General features: G+C 33.8%; 3 protein-coding genes and 1 long non-coding RNA gene across 8 annotated transcripts; 2 read left to right on the top strand and 2 right to left on the bottom strand.

Annotated features, from left to right (window-relative positions):
* Positions 1–1,104: 1,104 nt before the first annotated feature.
* LOC107923112 (uncharacterized) lies at positions 1,105–4,345 on the bottom strand. 3 transcript variants are annotated; one of them, XM_041093922.1, is made up of 6 exons: positions 3,980–4,079; positions 3,329–3,458; positions 3,071–3,120; positions 2,897–2,974; positions 1,895–2,477; positions 1,105–1,838 (listed from the first exon to the last, which is right to left on the bottom strand). In XM_041093922.1, exons 2-6 carry the CDS (start codon positions 3,395–3,397, stop codon positions 1,329–1,331), a joined length of 1,290 nt encoding a protein of 429 aa, XP_040949856.1. In that variant the 5' UTR covers positions 3,398–3,458; positions 3,980–4,079; the 3' UTR covers positions 1,105–1,328. The 3 variants fall into 3 exon arrangements, with proteins under 3 accessions (XP_040949856.1, XP_040949855.1, XP_016708811.1); XM_041093921.1 differs by lacking the exon at positions 3,329–3,458 and having other exon boundaries at positions 3,980–4,345; XM_016853322.2 differs by lacking the exon at positions 3,329–3,458 and having other exon boundaries at positions 1,105–1,820; positions 3,980–4,340.
* A 2,712-nt stretch (positions 4,346–7,057) lies between these two features.
* Positions 7,058–7,948, top strand: LOC107923519 (uncharacterized). Its single transcript, XM_016853715.1, has one exon. It carries the CDS (start codon positions 7,058–7,060, stop codon positions 7,946–7,948), a length of 891 nt encoding a protein of 296 aa, XP_016709204.1.
* A 2,010-nt stretch (positions 7,949–9,958) lies between these two features.
* On the bottom strand, positions 9,959–11,937 carry LOC107922945 (uncharacterized). Of its 3 annotated transcripts, none has more exons than XR_005913940.1 (3): positions 11,620–11,745; positions 10,803–11,008; positions 10,276–10,389 (listed from the first exon to the last, which is right to left on the bottom strand). XR_005913940.1 is itself a non-coding variant. In XM_016853149.2 (2 exons), exons 1-2 carry the CDS (start codon positions 11,935–11,937, stop codon positions 10,243–10,245), a joined length of 465 nt encoding a protein of 154 aa, XP_016708638.1. In that variant the 3' UTR covers positions 9,959–10,242. The 3 variants fall into 3 exon arrangements, 1 of the variants encoding a protein (XP_016708638.1); XR_005913941.1 differs by lacking the exon at positions 11,620–11,745 and adding an exon at positions 11,119–11,577 and having other exon boundaries at positions 10,316–10,389; positions 10,936–11,008; XM_016853149.2 differs by lacking the exon at positions 10,803–11,008 and having other exon boundaries at positions 9,959–10,389; positions 11,620–11,937.
* Positions 11,938–12,023: 86 nt separating this feature from the next.
* LOC107922946 (uncharacterized) lies at positions 12,024–15,342 on the top strand. Its single transcript, XR_001691477.2, has 2 exons — positions 12,024–12,141; positions 15,308–15,342. It is a non-coding gene; the product is annotated as an uncharacterized lncRNA (long non-coding RNA).
* Positions 15,343–16,684: the final 1,342 nt, after the last annotated feature.

Below are 16,684 nucleotides of genomic sequence, written 5' to 3'. Positions count from 1 at the left end.
AATAGAACTTCATTTCGGTAAATAACTTACATAATAACCCAGCATCCATCTCTTTCATAATCAGCCTAACATTGGTATAAAGAAATTTCCTACCATCTTTAGCTGAACATTGTATCTTATTGAGATAGAGATGCATTAATTTTTATTAGGTGAAATTAAATGTAGAATGCCTTCATTATTAGATGATTCATTATTAACATTATTCTCGATGTTGAAATCTTCGTATGTTCCGTTTGAATATTTGATTCATGTTTCATTTATTATAATATCTTTACAAGAGAGTGCAAATAGAATATTTAGTGTTATTATTCAAATTTTTTTTTGGTTAAACTTTTCATTTATATATTTTTTCTTCTTTGATAGAAAGTTAAAGAGTAATGGAGAAATGAACAAATGATATATTAATGTACTTTCATATGGCTTATCAGGTAAATTTTGGAAGTAAAAATTAATTGTGATAAATCTTGAAAATATAAATTAATTAATTAACTTTCGAGAAAGTATAATGGGCATTGGCATAGCCACTATCGTTAGGGTGAGCAGAATTAAGTTGTATATTTTTATGATAGTAAAAGTGAAATTTTATTATTTTAATAGTCTATATCTTTATAATTTTTAAATGATTAAATATTTTTTTATTTTTAGAATTAAAGTATAATTTTACTATATACTAATTTAAAATTTTAAAAATTATAGAAGTATTAAAAGTAAAGTTTTTCATTTTAGGGGCTGTTCCTTGCGAACAACGACTCCGCCCTGACTGCAATTAGTGATAATCTTATTCGTCACATAAAATATTTGAGAAGGAGTGGGTTGTTAGAAATGATTAAGTGGGGGCAATTGACTTTGGTTTTATCAGACTATTTTCCCAAATAAAATAGAGTGAAAAAGACATGGATTAAACAATATTTTATAATGTCTGGTTTTTATTTAATGTAGATGCGGAAACTGAAGAGTGGTTCCTTAATTAAGTTTGTTAAGAATTAGGTTTACAAGTCACCTAAAACATGTTGATTTTCACGACAGCTTTGACAGCAAATAAACAGAAGTCATGGGTCGGATTTGGACGACGTAAGACCTGGGATTATGTCTCTAACACGTGGCTACCGGCCAAGAAATCCACTGTTTATTTTATTAAAGTTTCGCCAAAGTCTAACATTTGAGTGGGTAGCCCTAATGAGCTAAGGTCCACTTGGAAAGGTCTCATTAACGTGAAAAATGAGAAAGCTAGCCCACAAGCCTGTAAATCTAATAGTTTAATATTAGACAACTGAGCAACAACTGCGTTCTACAAGTCCAAAAAGATTAACATGCATTTTACAACATGATCAACAAGCTCGAGCCCTCTTTCTTCCTTTTGTTGGACTTTCGGACTTTTGAATAGCGTATCCACAGACCGCATTTCTTGGCTGAGCTGAAAACGTTGAGGATTCCATTGAGGGAGGAGACTCTGCATTAGATGTGTTTTTACATCCACGGGAATTCACAACTACTGGAGTCTCATTGTTGGTAGTGTTTCCTAGCCGTTCGTGATGACTTGGGTGAATGCTTCGGGGCTTTGCAAGAGGCTTATGCAAGGGAACCTTGCTGCTGTACTCCTTCAAATGTTGTTGCAAAGTTGCAGTGACAATATGTCTAAGGAGTAGTGCGGATTTATATTCACGAGTGTTCTTGGAATAAAAAACCAGGGCGTTGTTGGCAACTAATAACATATCACGGAACAGTTCTTTTACCGACATGATGGACTTACTGGCTATTCTCGATCTTATAGTGTCAAAGTCCCTGTGTTGCCGGATCATTTTCTTGTACCTCCCTCTTTCCTGCGTGTTGAGATTTATCTATTCATCAACATTAACACCTAGGTAACAAACTAAATTGAGAATACTGTTCTTACCTGGCTATCAAGCCTTCTCCGAAAGACATTCATGCAATCATTCTTGGCTATAGAACTGAATATTCCCATTATATCATCAATCACTTCACTGCTGGAACCTCTGTTCTGACCCTCACTGCTGGCTGAAGTTTCTTTGCACCATGAAGCATTTGCAACATCAGCTGGGTCTAGGAACTCGCTTTCTCCAACACTCCCTTCTTTGGCATTTTTGCTGCAATCTTTTCTCTTCCTCTTCCCCCTCCTCTTCCTTATACTCAGAAACCTTCCTCCACAGAAAGTACCAAACAACTTATCGATGCTTGAAATTTGCTCTCTCTCAGAGGTCAGTGAAGCTCCTTGCTTCACATCCATCACTTCAGCAGGCACAGCAACGGGAATCAGACAATGAGGGGGCCAGGTTGTCTCAGCTTCCTGTGTGAAACTACCGGCAGAGAGTCCATCCTTACATTTGCCCTTACTGGAAAATTCAATTCCCTCAGATTTAAGACATGGTATAGCTGATTCTGTCTGACTGGAACCGTAAATAACCTGGGAATCATCTCTTTTCTCAGCTTTCAAGCCCTCTACCTTTGATTCCAGTGACCTGATAAGACCAGATGAGTCCAGTTTAACGAATACACAAGAATGCAATTTTTTAGAATGTTAAAATATCCAAAGAAACCAAGATCAAATTCACAACTTTTCATGTGCCATTATTGTAAAACAAAATGCAGATACATATACTTGGAGACATCAATGATAAAAGAACTTTGGTAAAATCTCAAGCCCACTTTAAGTGTTTCTTCTCTATGTTCAAACCTTGTAACTTCGGACCATCCAGAGATAGCTCTTACAGGACCATTAACTGGGTTACAGCTTTCTCTTTCACTCTTTGGGAAGTAACCATTGACTATAGGTGCTTTGTATATAGTTTAAACCAGAAAATCTTCTGAAGGAATCTGGTATTTTGGAACATCAACAGTTAAAGCGATCGACAGATTACAATAAAGGAAAATTACTCACCCAATTGAGTCTTCGGTTTTCTCTAAACCTTGCCTCAGCTCTGCCATTCGCTGTTTACGTAACTCTTCAAACCAAGCTCTGACAAGGAAAACGTAATACAATTGTTAATAAAGCACCACACTTCAAAATGTAAGTATGCAAACAATAGAACTAGCTCTGATGAGGATTACTCACTTGCAACCAGAGTAACGTTGCTGCAAATCCTCGTACTTAGCCTTACAAATCTGCATTCAGATACCGGCTCCATCAGAAGAAAATAATGAAAATAAAATTAAGCTTTTTAACAAAGAACCTAATAGACTGCATTATAGCTGCAGTATTACTCTATTAATCCATCCTAAATGAACAAGGAAGAGTTCAACTTTATTCAATAAAGCACACTTCCTTAATCATAGAATTGAATTATAAATCGCAGCAACTTCAAGCATTCACCATAAAACCCATTTCCTTTTGCACCATGATGAAGTCCAAGCTTAGGTTGTAGCCAACCTTAAGATCCATAAGTTTGATTCACCAGTTTTGAATCAAGCTCAAGCTCAACTCAGCTCGGTTACAGCGCTATCTACTACACCTAACAAAATTAAGCATTAGCTAAGGCTATTAAAAAAAAAGAAAAACACAACCATGGAAGTGAAGATCAAGCATTAACCAATGTCCAGCTTCATTCATGCATTGAGCAAATTCACTGTTCCTTATTGGTCAGGTGGATATCACGTGACAGACCCTTTCCCCATTAGCCAAGCAAGCCCATCATTAACATAATGACACTGACCAACTGACAATATCTTCATTTTTAAAAAAGTGGTTTTGCTAAGGAGTGTCCTAAGCACCCATTAAGATTGCTGTATATGGAAATAATTAAAGAAAATTTCTCAACTATTGAATTTAATACAACATTATTAATTTGTTACTATAAATAGTAAATAATTAAGAAGTATATAATTAAAATCAAAACGTCGCGTTAGTATTTTGATTTTAAAACATATAATTTTAAGTAAATTCTGAACACAGCAGTTATGCCAGAAAAAGGTGAAAAAAATTCCAACAAATCAAGTTGAATTGAAGTTTTAATTGATTAATAACCTCGGGGGTGAATCCAAAAGGAGCAACAGTTCTGGTCCGGAGCTCCGAAGCGACGAGGTTCCCATCTCGGGTACCATGACGGAGAACCGCCCCGCCTAACAAAAGCTCCTCCCACGTACCCCACCTCTCTGTTCCCATTACTACTTGTACGACACTGTCACTTCAATAGCAACGACGACGACAAGGCGCCACCGGAAATTATAAAAGCCGCCGTCTTTTCCAAACAGGCAAAAGGCGGTTTTTTTACGAGAAGACGAGCGGTTGTTTTCAAATTTTTAGTTGATGAAAATTGAAATTCGTTAAAAAGGATGTGATAGGGGTGGTAATGGAAATAGCAAAAAAGAGAAACTTATGGAGCAAACAAGTAACATATATGAATGGAAGGGAGAAGGATATAATTTTTTTTAAAGAATTGGTATCACAATTTAGTTATGAAATTATTATTTAGTAATAATACTCATATCAATTAAGCTTGAATTATTAAAACACTATTAATTTAAAATTTAAAAAGATAATTAATATTATTATAAGAATATTTTGTTATTTCATACTTTTATATTAAAACACATTATTTAAAAGTGAATCATAAGATGAATAAGTTGAAATAAAAATTATTTATTAAAATAATTTTATAAATATATATATATATTTGATATAAAATATTCATTCATCTACACCTTGGATGTAAATTTTTTTTTCAATCCGTTAGCATTATCTCTTGTTAACATTTTTGCAAATATGGTAACTTTATTAATTTATAAATTAAAAATAAGAAACTAAAAATATTAAAGTCATCCAATAATAAAATTACCAATAAAACCTTGTCATTAATGGTAAATGTTGAGGATTTGAATTAGAATGATGTATATACGGGTTTTAATTCATATAATTTATGATATTCTATGCATTACAAATACTTAATAACATAAGAAAGAAGAATCTTTTCTTTCAACTCATTTTCAAAGAACTTCAATTAAATTGTTTTTAAATGGTTATCGTCTCTTGCTCTATTACGTATTTGTATTTTCTTATTTTAATTAAATTAGAATACTAATTTCCATTTATTTATTTATTTTAATTATGACGTAGATGATTAAGGTTTTTTGGCGAAATTATAAAAATGTCGTTGTTTAATAGTCAAAATTTGTTAACTAAAAAGACTTGTAACAGTGCAACCTAAACATGTAACAAGAATTTAGGTATCTCATGTTAAAAAGCATTTTTTTCTTAATTGCCTACAGAACAAGCATAGAATATATCTTTTTTCTTTCTTTAAAACAATTAACTGAATATTATGGCTGGAGCAATGTGAATTTCTGGGTTATGGGGCTCATTGAATTTGAAGCTTTTTGGATATTGCAACTTGTAAAACCTAATGGGCTTCGAATGCATGGGCTGTCAACTTACCATTGAAATGCTTCTGCCTAACACCAATTTGGACCACTTTTTGGTCCTTCATGTTTTGATTGATTGATTGTACTATTTCTAAACCCTTCACAGGCCACTTGTCTTTGAAGAGCTTTACTGTTTTACCTTCTTTTGGTTGGCAAAGAAAAAGAAAGTTTGTTCAGGTCTTCTTATTCTTCAGAGTTGGTAATCAAAATGTCAAAAGTAATCAAATGAATGTGATAAACGTCCTTTTTTACTTTGATTAAGGTTTATAGCAACATACTTGAACTTATTGGACAATATTGATATTCTTTTCTCCTTATTTTTGGAATTCGTATTTATTATTTTTAATAATATAGTCTTTCAATTTATCCCTTAACAAGCACGATACAAAGTTATTATCTCCATTTCTGGTCATTTTCTGTTTGACAGCCCAAAAACTTTAAATCGAATGGGACAAAGGTTATTTTCCTATTTATTGTCTGCCTACCTGCAGGTACACTGCATCGATGCAATATGTTCATTTGTACTGCAATTTCCCCGGATCTATTATCAATCCATTCATTGCTTTCTAGCCTTTGCTCTGTGACATGGTTCATATCAAGTTGCCACATTTTGTTGTCTGGTTGGATTGGATAAATATATAGATTTCAAAATATTGTCCACGAAAAAGAAGTCACAATTTTGAAGACAGTTTAAATATTTATATCCCAAAATCAATGGATTTAAAATTAACAACTCCTCTAGCATTTTTCACTTGGCCTGAATAAAAACACGTGCTCACTGCTGAGGGGTCTCTTCGTACGTACGCATGTGTTTGTCATGTTACTTTGGATCATAATATTGATTATCACAAAATCTAACCATTGACAACATGTACATAAATTTGCTGGATTTATCATCATCTTCCTAAGTTTGTATTTGTCTTGTTACTTTGTATCATAGTAAATGATTTTCATTTAATATAATGCCCTACATAACTCAAACTTTATTACCTCTAAGTACAGACGGAGCCAAACAGAAAATGTCTTAGAATGTAATATTGTTGTTTAGGAACTTGAAAATCTAGACGAATTATTCACGTTCATGCAAATCCGTGAAACTTGTAGGTCAAATAGTCAACGCCAGGCCATGAAATCAATCACTACCGTTAGATCTTCCATACTCCCCACATAAGATCCCTTTGTAGTGGCCCCCATCTACCCCCCCATTCTGATTAGATTAGACACCATCAGTATAGATCGCAACAAAATCACAAGAATCGACGGTTTGCAAACATACAAAAATCACCCTCCACCTGCGCCGATCGCTAAATATTTGCGCAAATCACGAGACATAGTACGATTATATTAAAAAGCAACCAAGAAAAGAAGAGAAGGGACTTAAATGAGAAAGAACAAAAATGTTTAGGGCATGAATAGAAATAGGAAAAAAAAGTTAGCTTAGCGAACTGACGGGGTGATGTTAGAGAATAAATGCATTTCATTGACTCCATGTCTTTTATGAGACGTTCACATTCGGTTCCCATTTAACTACCCTACTCCTTGTCTCCTCTTGTCTTCATTTCTGACGCCGGGAAAAGTAAAATACCCAACCTTTTTTCCAAAGAAGAAGAAAAGCTTCGTTTTTGAGCTTAACCCAACAATGCTACCTTGTTTCTGAGTCCAGCTGTAGCCTCCATTTCCTCAAATGGGTTGTTGTCTAAGCTCTAAAAAAGGTTCTTCTCGTGGAAAGGAAGCACATTTACATGCGGGTCTTGAATCTTTTAACCAAAAGCCAAGCCTTGAAAGCAGAGCTCCGCCGCCTTCAGCGGAAGAAGAAACGGTGAAAGAAGTTCTGTCTGAAACTCCAAAGCCGAAAGCTCGCATCTTTATCCCACAAGAAGAAGAGAAGAAGAAACCCCAGATAGAAAAACCGGCGTTTGTCAAGATCCAAGGGGAGGAAAGCCTGAATTTTAACATCAAGCCTGAGCCGAAATTGCCTGTCAATGTTATTGAAGAGTCAGCGTTGGAGGATGTTTCTGAGATTTGTAGTGTTAGTGTAAGTGAAAGCGTTTCAACTATAACCGACAGAAGAGACGAAGAAGAAGAAGTGAGGCAGCAGAAAGTGTTCAGATCTCCGGCGAGATCCGGGTCAAGGAACCAGGTTGTGGGTAGGTCCCCGACCCGAAAAATTGACCAATCGCCTGGCAGAAGAAATGGGGTTGTGAATGGGGGGTCAGCATCAGTGAGGTTGGTTCATAGCAGGGAACCCACAGTGAGACGTGGGTCAAGACCCGACCCGACAAGGAAGGATCCGGGTGAGAGTTCAGGAAGGAGGTCAAGGTCACCTGCTGTGAATAGATCTGTAATGGGTCGGAGCCCGTCTGGAAGAAGGACCAATCAATCCCCTGGTAGGGCCAGACTTGATCCGGGAGAGACGGGTAATAGCAAAAAAGTGGAGCAGCAGCATGGTGCAACTACTACAACCACCATGGAAGGAAAATGGCCAAGTAGCAATAACAATGCAGCTACATCTAGTGCTCCAAATGAATCACTTGAAAATCCTCTTGTTTCCCTTGAATGTTTCATCTTTCTCTAGAGATGAACGAAGAAGTGTATCTTAAGTTCAATCACCTTGTCTAATTATTGTTTGTTTGTTTAAGATTGTGAATATTGATTGAACATTGAAGTCAGAGGTCGTTCGTCTGAGCTGGAAGGGAAGATTTTGTTGTATATGTTTTTCAGAGTTGCAGTAGTGGGCTGTTGTCTACTGCTACTTATCTTAATTGACCTGTGATTTATCCTTTAATGAATTTCGCTCTTGTATTATTTTCTACTCTTCATTGCTGCTATATCGGAAAAAAAAAATTTGCATTTCTGCAAGACTGAAACAATGACATTCAATCTGGCACTTCATCATGGCTGCCTTTTCCCTCTTCCTTTATTCAAAATTTCATGGCTTGAATCATAATTGAATCCTAACATTCAAATAAAAAAGTAGGAGCTTAATGAATGTACCATTATTCTTTTATCTTTTGTTGTTGGTTTGGTTAAAGTAGTTTTTGGTGAGACAACTTTTAGGTGTAAAGTTGATGTTTAGACATTTATTATGATTAGATTTAGATAAATGAGGCACATAATTATGTCCTTTGAAACTGGGATCTTGAGCAAGCTATTAAAAAAAAAATTTCGAGGCATGCCATTGCCAGTATTTGCAAATTCTTTTAAGATCCAACTTTTTTTTTACTCACAAGATTATGAGGAATATGCAGAGGGGTTTTCAGGCTGCTGGCTCCACCATTGCCAAATCGAAACAGAGGACGGCCTCCATGCTTGGCCCCACATTTTCCTTTTTCTAACACCTAAATGAGAGGCATTAAATGGAGGAAAGTATTGTACAACCAAAGGAAAACATAGAGAATTCAACCTTCTTTAATAATTCTACCATTTCTAAATCCTATGGTAAAAACACAACGGGAAGTGTAGTAAATAAATGAATGTGGAAATTGAAAATTTGGAGGATGAGTGTAGCCGTTGTAGATGAATGAGTAAAAACAGTGGAAGTGGTCCTATGTTTAATACTGATCCGTTAATGGGAATATGTTGGTGGAGTCTCTCAACCAAGCAACTAATGGGGGTGAAGAAGATCAGTTCAGTTATATTGGCTGCTTCTTTTTAGTTTTTCTATACTCGTCTCTTTCATAAGAAATGACAAACACGGAATACATCCAAGGTTCAAATGTTTGAAAGAAAAAAACCATCCAAATCATCCTTATTTTTTGTTTCCATTACAAAAGATTGATCATGGAACTTTGGCTTTTTCAACTACAGGACATGTATTGGATTTAAATTGAGAGACGAAAATCTACACGAATACAACGGCCATTTCTTTGAGGTTTCTGAAAGGCAAAAGGAGTTTCATTGGTTCAAAGGGGTATGGTTTTGCCTACAATATGCTATAAACAAAAGGTACTGGTCACCATCCGCTCCGACCGGTCAATTTGTGCCATGACTTATAATTCAATAATATTTTATTTTGATACTCATATGTTGTTTAAAGTTGTATCATGCTTAAATACTTATTTGAATTCACGTTCTCACACTCAAAGGAGTGTGTGCTGTTTCTAGTTGATGTTGCCGGTTCGAATTTGTGGAGGTGTACTTTGAGAAACTTGTAAAAATACAAAAAAAAAGGCAATTCCAGGTTCATTCTTGTCCTAGCTGTGTCCGAAATTGGAAGAAATGTAGTTGACTGCCCTCGTCGAAAGTCTGGAACAGGAACTTAGTCTAGATTTTGCTGGTTGGCATGGGCCATCTCTGGTTGGCATCAGTTTTAGGCTTTGGAAGACTGCATTTTCTTTTGTTTTTTAGGCCCTGAAACAGAGCCCAAAGTTCTATAGGGACTAGGGAGATCAATAGTTCCAACGCGGGGAGATTTGGATGCGCCAAAGCTTTTGTGAGACTGACTTAATTCCAGTTAGGGTTGTAACAATTGATATAAGTGAAAATCTTTTGCCAGATTCTTGTCCCAAATGAATCATCCTTCATCACATCTTGTTTTTTCAGCACCAGCAAAGTTCTGCGCAACAACATGTTGTGGAGCTGGAAGTTTAAAAAGACTATAACACACCTAAACTTTTTACATGCAAAAATGATCCATTTGATGGAAATGGTGGAAATTGACAGAAAGGCAACTTAAATGTTGCCATAACCAGCCAGCGTACCTAAAACTATCTCTATATACACATTATAAACGATCTTCTGACCCAAAAACAAAAAAGAAAAAGGGAAACTCTGATCTAGTCATTGCTTGTTCATAAAAAACCCAGTGCTGTAGAGTAACCATAATCATTGTTTGATGCAGCACATGCGGTTAGATTGCTCTTTTCTCCTCTAACTTGCATTAATGTTTACAGAGGAGTCTGAGTTGGGATTGACTGATGAGTGGTGTTGATGCGGGCAGGGTGTGCAAATTGCAATGAAAGTAGGAATAACATCCCCAGGCATTAACACTGAAACTCCACTGGTGTATATCGCCATCTGCACAAGTAAACCACCTTTATATGATCTTTCATTCAATCAACATCAACATTGATTTACTAAGGAATCAGTAGAGCAACAACATGTCTCATATATCCTAAAACCAAAAAACATGTAGAAATGATTGACACCCAAATCCATAGTTGGCTGGAATTTGATCGAACCATTTCGAAAGGTTTTAAATCTAAAGCATAACTTCACGGCGAAGAGATCAGTAAGCATTATTCAACCATAAAATTGAAAAATGGGGTTGGAGTAGTTCATCACTAAGATACATTTGGAAAAATTAACCTCAACTGAGATAGTTCATCCGAATTGGCCTATCATTTCCCATAATGAAAGTGCATCAAACATAATCTCATAAACCACAGAATCCATGGGTCAATTGTCATAATGAAGCTAAAAGAGCGTACATTGATAAGATTAAGAAGCAATCAACTGAAGCAGGTTGACCGTTTGTTCATAAACCAAGGGACTGACCACGAGCAGCAGGACAAACATTTACAGAATGGTAGGTCTAAACACAAACAATTATATACATCTTACCAGCTAGGCTTCGTTGGCCTGGGACCAACTATTCAACTTCAGCAGACCCTTCACGTCTTAGATGAACCATTGCCTATAACATCATATATACAACGACATCACAGCTCTCAGCTATAAAAATTGATTAAACTTTCTGGCTAAAGATAGAAAATTTGCAATTTCATGAGAGCAAGGAAACTTAACTGGGATGCTTTAGTGGTGAGGCTTCAAATTAACATTAAAAATCAGCTTTTTTTTCATTAACTAGCTAACTTAATGGCTCAAAAATTTGAGCACTTACCCATAAACAAAGTCAAAATAGATAACACCGAAAGTAAATTCAGAAGATGACTAGTTCAAGGAAGAAGTAGATGTGCAATTTACAAGAAAAGAAATGCATATCATACCGAAAATAAAATGCATGTCGCTGTCAAAGCAAACAAATTTTAACTTAAGCCAATATGGAGGATTTTGCTGACATGTAAACTTTATGATGCAGAGAAGCTTTTATGTCAGATCAGATACCAGTAGTTACTACTGTATTACTGTTTTCAGAAAAAAAGTTAAAGTTGTTCCCTTTATCATCGGATTAGAAATATACTAGCCATGTAATGCAAAGTAAACAATCAAATTCAAGAAAAAAGAAAAAGAGATTTGGGCAATATAGAAGAAACCCCGGATGTGGAAGCAAAAGGGTGAACTCACTTTTGGTGATGGATGGCTGGGCTTGCCATTGAAACTAAGTTGAGGTTGAAGGTCAGCATGGTTACGGCCACCTCCAGGGCCAGGGGAAGTGTTGGGTTTAAGAAAGCGTTCAAAGATGGCCATGACTAAGAACATGAAGATGAGAATGGCAGTTGCAACAAAGCCAAAAGACACCGCATTGACAGAGTTGTCAGCGTGTCTCCAGTGGTCCTCCTCCCTTTGTACATTCAATGGAGCTCCAACCGGTGACCAACTATAAAAGTAGCTTTTTTCTTGTCCCATTTTTGTTGATAAAAAAAATAGAAAAAGAACGAACATGTAGCTCTTACTCAAATCTCATGGCGTAGCTCTCAACGAGGGAGAGAAAGAATGGGCTTTTGTATAGTCATGAAGTTGTGGCAGTACTCAAGGCTTTTACATCAGAATCAAAGCTTCTTTGACTACTTAAACTGGAGACTGGTGAGGGAAGCATGTGCGCTATCTTTACATGAAGTGACCTGGCTGGGAGTAAAGAACTTGAAGGTTTTCTATTTCTTTTGCTACTATTACAGTACAACTTGTGATTTCTGTGTCATTAATTTGTTGGTGGAAGAACAAACAAACAAAATTCTGGGTATTTGTAAATTAATTTTTTTCATTGGAATGAGAGGCAAATTAAAGAGTTGAAATTGACTAATTAATTAGAATGTTTTGGCTTTTTGCTTGAGTTGGATGGATTTAGAAATCACAGCATAAAAAATATACATTGGAAATTTGATTGAAGGAAGGTTTCATAATATTTTATAAATAAAGTACTAAATTGATTAAAATAATAAAAAGTAGAAAATAAATTAGTCTAAAATTTAAGATTATGCCCTAATTTAAGATACTTAGGAGGCAGCCTAAACAATGTTAGATTATTTTGGGATATAACAGTGTAAAGTTCAACCTACCAAATGCACCTTTAGCGCAGCGCACCGAACACCCACTTTTCAACAACGGCACGACACACAGAGGGCAGCCAATTCCAATCTCCTATTAACCTGGCAGCGTCTTAGGTTTGTCGTCCCCATTTCCGGTCTAGATTCCTATACAATCACGCTTAAGATCTTCAAATTACTGCACGGTGAAACAAAAAATTATGTTATCTTATAATTAAGAAAGGGTTAAATAACATTTTAGGACTCGAACTTGGTAACATTTTATATATTGGGGTCTGAATTTTTTTATTCAAGTTAGACTTTAAATTTGACCCTAAAATTAGTCCTTGAAAACCTAAAGTTCAATCCTTAATTTGGAAATAGTTATTAAATTCAGACTCTAATATAGAAACAATTATCAAATTTAGGACCTAACTTGAAAAAAAAATAGACTCTAATATAAAAAAAATTATCAAGTTTAGGCTCAAATAATTATTTAAGTGATTAAGAAACAATAATAAAGTTGAGTAAATCAGGATGAGATGACAAAAGAACTTATATCAATTTTTTAGTTAGACATCAAATCTGGATTGGATCCTTAAACAACATCAAATAAAGGATAAGAAAGAAGATAGGTCACGTCACAGTTTAACATACAATTTATATACCTAGATTCATCACGATCATGCCAAACAGCTTCTTTTTTTTTATCAGTTTTCATTTTTATCTTAATAATGCAAGCTCTTTGTTTGAAATTTGAGAAAGGAAGACTGCAACAGGAGATCCAACATCCAAAGACTAGCAATAAATGTGAGCTTCCATCATCTGGAGCTGATAACAAAGCATGAAAATGTCGAGCAGGCTCAAAAGGAAATAAGTAATTGTAACAGTTTAATTTTCAGTAGTATCAGAACAGTGATTTGAGATCACTAAATTCGATGAAAAAGTTAGAAAATTTTATTAATTAATAATTATAAATTAAGCTTGATTTTAGAAATATTTTTGAATTAGTGAATTATCGGGTCTCCGTCTTGGTAAAACGGACTCGTAAAATAATTATTAAAAATATTTATAGAATTAGTTATATCACCAATTGGATTTTAGTTGAGTGAATATAGTTAAATTAAAGTTAATTGAGTATTAAGACTAAATTGAATTAGGTGTGAAAGTTAATTATAAAATAGAAAAAGGTGAAAGGACTAAACTAATAATTAAACCATAAAAAGTGGCAAGTGTGTGATAATTATAAATACATATATGTATACATTTGTAATTAATATATGTGCATGCTTATTAATTAAGTAAAAGATATTTATTTATTATATTATTATTAATTAAATAAAAGATAGAAAAAGAGAATAAAAACAGAATAGCAAAACGAAAACAGGGAATAAAGGAAAGAAAAAGAAAAAGGGAAGGAAAGAAAGAAAATTTGGGATTTCAGGGTTCATTGATTGGTAAGTTAATTTAGTCTCTTTTCTTATAATTTTGATGTTTTTGGAATTCTAGAACAAAATACTACTTGATTTAAGTTGAAATTTTTGAAAGTTAGTAAATTTTTAGATGTTGTTGATGTTGAATTAATTGAAGAATTAGGGATTAAATTGATAAAATTTCAAATTATAATAGAGAAATGGATTAAATTGTAAAATAAATTATAAGTTTTGAATTAATAGGCACTAAATTGAGAGAATTTCAAAATTAAAGATTTATGGTGAAATTAGAGAGTTAAATTAGTTTAAAGTAGGAATGGAATGAAAATGTGAAATTAGTTTTGAGAATAAAAGTTAGTCTCGGTTTAGGGACTAAATTGAAATTTAGGCAAATATTGAGTAAAAATTGAAATATTTAATGTGAGATTGAATGGTGTTGTATTGATGATTTTTAATTGTTTTAATTCCGTAACTAGCGTCGTACCGGAATTCTCGACTAAAAAGGGGAAAAATATAGTCGACATCGAATAGCTCGGAATTCCTGATTTGTATTTCTATAATCAAAACTAATTATTAATTGTTGTATTTTGATTAAATGTTATAGTAAGTGATTGAGGTGAGAATTATTGTGTTTTACAATTGAAATGGATTGTCTTGATATGTGATGGAATTATATTGGTTGAATTGAATTGGAATATATATATTATGAATATATATATATGTGTAAATGTGAAATTGTGCAAATATGATAATTGGATTATTTTTTATATGTATAAAATTCAATTTTAATGCCCAAGTAGACGGACTTTAGAATTACTTGGATATTAGTGGCATGCCATTAAGGAACTTTAGCACGCCCTCTGATTATTAGCACATCAGTGCTCTTTGATTATTAGCACGTTAGTGCTCTCTGATTATTAGCACGTCAGTGCTCTCTGTTTAGCACATATGTGCTCTCTGTATAGCACTTCAGTGCTCTCTGTTCATTAGTGCATAACAATGCACCTCTGTATTTGTCTCGTATATCCGGTGTATTCTATAAAATCTACTTTGGGCTAAGAATAAGAATATGACATAGTAAACTGAAAATAGAATGTGAAATATGTTGTAAATACATGGAATACACGAGTTATATACTCATAAATTGATTGTGGAATGGATAGTGCTATTATTTAAATGATACGTGAATAAATTATGGAAAGGTATTATATATAGCAAGTGATGAAAATCGAGTATTGTGTGATTTTAAATGTTCAATTGTGCTTAACATTTTATTATACATTTTTTTTAAATATTCAGATTATAGAAATACCACTGAGTTTTTACTCAGCGTACGGTTTTATTTTCCATGCGCAGGTTAAGTACTTAAGTCTGATCGCTGATTCAGCACCCAACAACGATCCCGAACTCAAATATGGTGATGTTTATTTCTTTGTGTCGGCATGTACCTAGAGTGTCTAAATATTAGTTATTTTGTGGTTTGATTGTTAATGAAGTTATAAAATCTATTTTGGAGAGTTTATAATTTGGATTAAAATGATGCTTTGATGACTTGTTTTAATGATATAAAATGTTTGAGATTTCTGTCTGTTTAATCTGTAATCTCCGGTAATACTTCGTAACCCAGTTCCGGTGAGAGATACGGGTTAGGAGTGTTACAGTAGTCATTTTTTTTCCATTTCAACTTTTAACTGTATGCTCCACCAAATGATTAATCATTAAAGGTTTGGGTTTAAAACAAGGAGTTATTTCACATAAGGGGGCCAACCCAATAGGAAAAAACCTTAGCTCATGTTCACCTGCTTGATTTAGAGCCTTAATCCTCTCCTAATCTTTGTGGAGTACATACTATTTCAACTCTGTGTAGCAAAGTACATGGAGGCCGGGGATTTGATGGGAGGAGTTGAAGAATGGCAGTGATAAAGACAGAAAGAAAGAGCAACAGATTTGAATGATACAAAATCATGAAAGCAAAAGTAATGTAAAAAGTATCAGGTCTTTTACTAAGGTATGAATTACATTTCGGTTTTTTTACTTAAAAAAGGAGAGTAAATTAGTTCTTATATATTTTAAAACGTGCAAATTAACCTCTTTATTAAATTTTTTCTGTTAAATAATAACGTGGAACGTTAGTTTAAATAGTTAATTATTAAATTGGTCCCTAAATTATAGCTAAAATATTATTTTGATTTTTTAAAAGTTTTTTTATTAACAACAATTCTAAAAAAAATAAAAATTTTAAAAATAAATATAAATTATTAAAAATTATGTTAAAATTTTGTAAACATTGAGGGATAAATTTATTGAATTGTTAACATAACTTTTAATAATTTATATTTATTTTTAAAATTTTTAGAATTATTGTTGAGAAAATTTTCAAAAAAAGTCAAAATGAAATTTTAGCTATAGTTTAGAGATCAAATTAGTAATGAACCATTTAAATTAACATTCCACGTAATCATTTATCATAAAAAATTTAACGAAGTGATTAATTTGTCTAATTTTTCAGTAGAACGACTGAATGCAATCAAACTCTAAATACAAAGTCCCTCTAAAAAAAATAGTGGTTCCCGAATCCGGGAAATCCCACCATGCATGGAAATAGTGTTATATATGATTATGTGGACATCCAACATAACAGTTTTAGTGTTCCAACATATCATTAGTCCACAGTTGATCTTCTTTGTGATCCCTCCTAAATAGAGAACATATTTGACTAGTAACCAAGTCAGT

Source organism: Gossypium hirsutum, chromosome D05, assembly GCF_007990345.1.
Source record: "Gossypium hirsutum isolate 1008001.06 chromosome D05, Gossypium_hirsutum_v2.1, whole genome shotgun sequence".
Classification (NCBI taxonomy): domain Eukaryota; kingdom Viridiplantae; phylum Streptophyta; class Magnoliopsida; order Malvales; family Malvaceae; genus Gossypium; species Gossypium hirsutum.
The sequence above is the reverse complement of the archived record's forward strand: the minus strand, read 5'-3'. Positions and strand labels throughout refer to the sequence as shown.

Bases quoted from the DNA above. Each gene is read 5' to 3' on its own strand.
- LOC107923112 (XM_041093921.1), bottom strand. From the start codon at position 4,117: ATGGGAACAGAGAGGTGGGGTACGTGGGAGGAGCTTTTGTTAGGCGGG. The intron at 2,975-3,070 runs GTGAGTAATCCT...TTTCCTTGTCAG, and splicing joins CAACGTTACTCTGGTTGCAA to AGCTTGGTTTGAAGAGTTAC. The intron at 2,478-2,896 runs GTGAGTAATTTT...TGGTCTTATCAG, and splicing joins AAAACCGAAGACTCAATTGG to GTCACTGGAATCAAAGGTAG.
- LOC107923519 (XM_016853715.1), top strand. From the start codon at position 7,058: ATGGGTTGTTGTCTAAGCTCTAAAAAAGGTTCTTCTCGTGGAAAGGAA.
- LOC107922945 (XM_016853149.2), bottom strand. From the start codon at position 11,937: ATGTTCGTTCTTTTTCTATTTTTTTTATCAACAAAAATGGGACAAGAA. The intron at 10,390-11,619 runs GTGAGTTCACCC...TTACTTGTGCAG, and splicing joins CCAGCCATCCATCACCAAAA to ATGGCGATATACACCAGTGG.